The 4018-nt window shown below is 37.3% G+C and overlaps 1 protein-coding gene and 1 long non-coding RNA gene across 3 annotated transcripts in view; one reads left to right on the top strand and one right to left on the bottom strand.

Annotated features, from left to right (window-relative positions):
- Positions 1–730, bottom strand: part of LOC107592471 (uncharacterized) — a 3901-nt gene extending 3171 nt beyond the window's left edge. Inside the window, exon 1 of the long non-coding RNA XR_001609983.1 lies at positions 498–730. This is a non-coding gene — a long non-coding RNA (uncharacterized lncRNA). The remainder of the gene's footprint in view (positions 1–497) is intronic.
- Positions 731–834: 104 nt separating this feature from the next.
- On the top strand, positions 835–3476 carry rpz3 (rapunzel 3). Of its 2 annotated transcripts, none has more exons than XM_016281984.1 (2): positions 835–916; positions 2150–3476. In XM_016281984.1, the coding sequence occupies exon 2, from the start codon at positions 2152–2154 to the stop codon at positions 3331–3333; it is 1182 nt and encodes a 393-aa protein (XP_016137470.1). In that variant the 5' UTR covers positions 835–916; positions 2150–2151; the 3' UTR covers positions 3334–3476. The 2 variants fall into 2 exon arrangements, with proteins under 2 accessions (XP_016137470.1, XP_016137471.1); XM_016281985.1 differs by lacking the exon at positions 835–916 and adding an exon at positions 997–1037.
- The last annotated feature ends 542 nt before the right edge of the window (positions 3477–4018 follow it).

Consider the following 4018-nt stretch of genomic DNA (forward strand, 5'->3'; position numbering starts at 1 on the left):
AAATAGGCCTTTTGTGTACATAGAAAAAGTCTTAGATCTTTGAGTTCAGCTCATGAAAAATGGGGGCAAAAACAAAAGTGTTGCATTTATAATTTTGTTCAGTGTATATATATATATAGAGAGAGAGAGAGAGAGAGAGAGAGAGAGAGAGAGAGAGAGAGAGAGAGCAAAATCAAATCAGCATCAAAAAACAGCAGGATCATATTGTGACAACTTACCCCATAAACTCTGCCAGATGCGCGATTTTTTTTCCTGCACAATTATGGTCGAAACGTCAGCATTTTTATTAAGTATTTCTATAAAGAATAACAACCGTATATCCTAAAAAAAATCACCCTTAAGCTATCCATTATCACTCTTACGCACAATCTATTAGACACACGAGTATCGTGTTATGTGTCACATATAATAAATGTAATACTATAGAATATTAGGCTATAATATTATACTATCTAGTATACAATATGTGATATAAATAATCTGTGATATATATATACCTTCTTTAGGATATTGAGATGCGAAAACCCCAAATCTGCGCACATTCATGTTAATCCAGTGGCGCGTGAGAGGTTGCGCACGACGCAAAATAAACTGCAATTAAACAGTCTCGTGTAAAAATTGATCTCTGAGCCGCACATCACAGATCCATCTGTAAACAAACTATACAAATATACCGCAGTCAAATATGAAACATTGATCCGACAGTTACCAACAGCTTTCCAAAACCACCCCAAACCTATCAGTGCGCGCAACTCTCTCTCTCTCTCTCTCTATCACACACACTCACTCACGCACACGCACATCTTTTCCACACTGAGCATATGATCACGACATTTTGCCTTGAAGTCGAACCTGAAACTGTGGGACTAATTTGGAAACTTGGAGGTCATTCCAGCAGCTCTTCATCCTGAGACGCGTGAGAAACCTGTTTAACATATATTTTTTGCAAGGGATGATGATGTGATGTCAAGGATGCGCATAATTAGGACACATTCATGTGAGGCAGACTGCATTAGAGCTTTAGACAGACTAGCAAGGTGTGTCCTGAACTCTGAACGCACATATGTAGTAGCCTAAATGATTCATTATGTGTTTTATTGAACATCATTTTAAAATCATGTATTATTATTTAAACTCCAGTTATTTATCCTTATTGTGAATGGTTGATCTTTAAAAGACACATTAACCATTTAAGGGTGATGTTAGATCTTTTCTCATAATTATTAATGACTGTCTATTGTATATGTCATTGTGGTTTTAATTTATGATAACACCCACAGTATACCTACTATAGATAGATAGACAGATAGATAGATAGATAGATAGATAGATAGATAGATAGATAGATAGATAGATAGATAGATAGATAGATAGATAGATAGATAGATATGCATTAAAATGGTTCATTGGGCCTTTTTAAAAATGTATTTCGACACTGCAGTCCCATCATTTAAAATAGAATATAAATCATTTAAAATAGAAAACTAAACAAAATAATTTGTCTGCATACTTGACAGCTTTTTTTACACTTTTTCTATCCAACTCAATTAAATCACATGACCTTTTGCATTTACGTGAACACAAACCAAAATAAATCGAATCATTTAATGTACCTGATTCAGTGAATTATGAAGACAAATATAGCCTAAATGATTCATTATTTAAATAATACAACATTATTTTATTTTTGAACATTTATTTTTACTAATGAATGCAGTAAAGGGTCCATTTGCCTATTTTAAATTTCTCGGTTCAATCATTTAATTTGAAGAAGAAAGCTGAACAAAAACTTGACTAGCAACCTCTATAAAAAAAACTTGACTTTTTGCATTTATGCGAGCATAAAACAACAAAAATCAAATAATTTATATTTGTAATGTACCCAATTCAGTGCATTTTGAAATCAAAATAACAAAATGTACATACATGATGCAGATCAGTTATGAAAACTAGTGGGTTGTAAGAAAAAATATATTGTATCACATGCTTATAACTACATCACTGTTGTGTTTTCTTAAAATATGTTTACAACACACTTAAATATATTTTAATGCAAATTGCATACATCGTTTAAAAACGTACCTTAAGTGTATTATAAATCAAATTACTGTGGCTTTTCTTTGTTTGTGTTGTGGTTTTGCTTTTAAAGAAATGTCCAGTCCACTAGAGCGGGTTGTAGCCCAGAAGAAGGAGGCCATTGAAGCCGTGATGGAGATGTTTGAGAGAGGAGCCGAGGTGCTGGCCAGCGCTGTTGGGGAGCTGTGTCCTCTTTTTGAAGCTTCTGCTCCAGTTTTGAGGCTGGTCTTGGACAATGTGGAAAGCAAGGAGATCACATATGTCAAAGATCAGTTTCTAGTTGTGAGGAGCAAATTAGATGTCCTCTCATGTCAGCTGCAGGACATTGACTCTGAGATCAGAAGGAGACGTTTGGATTCACAGTTCTTCTCTGTGGAGGAAAATTTGCGGAACCAGTTTAGAAAATACATCGATATTCTGGAGGCTAAACCTGAGTATAAGGAAGTCAAAAAACGCTTGTTCTTAGAGCATTTTTTCATAACAGGTGGAGAGAAAAACCTCTGTGTGCTTTACGATGCTGTGATGGGGAACAGCACATTTGGGGAACCGATCCTGGATGTTGTGGAACAATACGAGGCCAGAAACAGAAGGGTCCTGGAAGACTTCTGCGTCAGACTGAAGGAGCTGCTCTGCTTGGGAATCATCGCTCTGCTGGGATATTGTTTCCTTACTCAGGGTGAGGAATCAGAGCAGGAGAAGATTCGAGAGTGGAGCACAAAGATCCAAGAAATTGAGACGAAAATGAAGGAAACGATAGAGAAATGTGTGGATTCGTTTCCAGAGCAAGCTGAACTGGACATCAAGAGGCTTGTGAAGGAGAAAGAAAACGGGAACCTTCAGGAAACGGCCAAGGAACTGCTGGACTTCCTGGTGAAGAAGTACGACTGGGTGAGCTGGTCCATCAGAGTCATTAGGAACTTGGGCAAAATTAGCAACTTGAGAGCCGGACAAAACTTTCAGTGTGTGGCCGGACAGAATTATTTTGAAGTATCTCAAGGAAATGACACCAACCTGGTGGTCTCGTTCAGCAGCGACCCTCAGCCTGTGCCCAACGAGAGCGTAAAGCAGGTGATGGAAGGTCCTGCGAGGAAGGGAGACGCCAAAGCTGTTGTGGAGCTTCTGGAGAAGCAGTTAGCTGGGTTTCTGGTTCATGCCGTCAGTCGTCACAAGGACAGCTTTGCTCTGTCGAGCTTTCCTGAAGAATGTCACTACTGGGAGAAACATAAGAACGTGAATCTCTGTGTGCATTCAGAGTAGATTTAGACATAAACATATAATTACTATTATTATATTGCTAACATTTTGCAACGGCAGAACTTTTACTTTATTCATGCCTCGAAAAACTCACTGTTCACTCAAAGTAATTGTTATATGTTCATTGTAAGGTTGCTATCACCTGTCCGACTGTACATTTAAAAAATGATTATTTTAACAATTTCTTTTACTCTACGAAATCAATGCATTTGTACATTTTAAAGGAATAGTTTACCTAAAAATTCAGCACATTCCGTGGAAAAAAAGGGTATTTGTTTAGAACTATCTTGGACTGGTTTTGCTTGTAAACGGTGCTTGATCTGTGCATCAACTTCTCTCCTGATTAAGACAAAATCACTTTTTCACCAGAGAAAGCAATGTTATAGATAGAGGATTTTAGCTGGAAGCAATGGTTTGAAGTTAAAAAGGCCTTAATAATGGATTTGTCTCTTACAAACACGCAGCTTTTGGCTTTACAGGACGACGTTAATTGATGGACTGGAGTGGTGTGGATTATTGTGATGTTTTTATCAGCTATTCGGACTCTCATTCTGACGGCACCCATTCACTGCAGAGGATCCATTAGCAAGCAAGTGTTGTAATGCTACATTTCTCAAAATCTGTTCAGATGAAGAAACAAACTCATCTACATATTGGATGGCCTGAGGGTGAGCACATTTTCAGCAAA

This window comes from Sinocyclocheilus grahami, unplaced genomic scaffold, assembly GCF_001515645.1.
Source record: "Sinocyclocheilus grahami isolate Dianchi unplaced genomic scaffold, SAMN03320097.WGS_v1.1 scaffold153.1, whole genome shotgun sequence".
Lineage (NCBI taxonomy): Eukaryota > Metazoa > Chordata > Actinopteri > Cypriniformes > Cyprinidae > Sinocyclocheilus > Sinocyclocheilus grahami.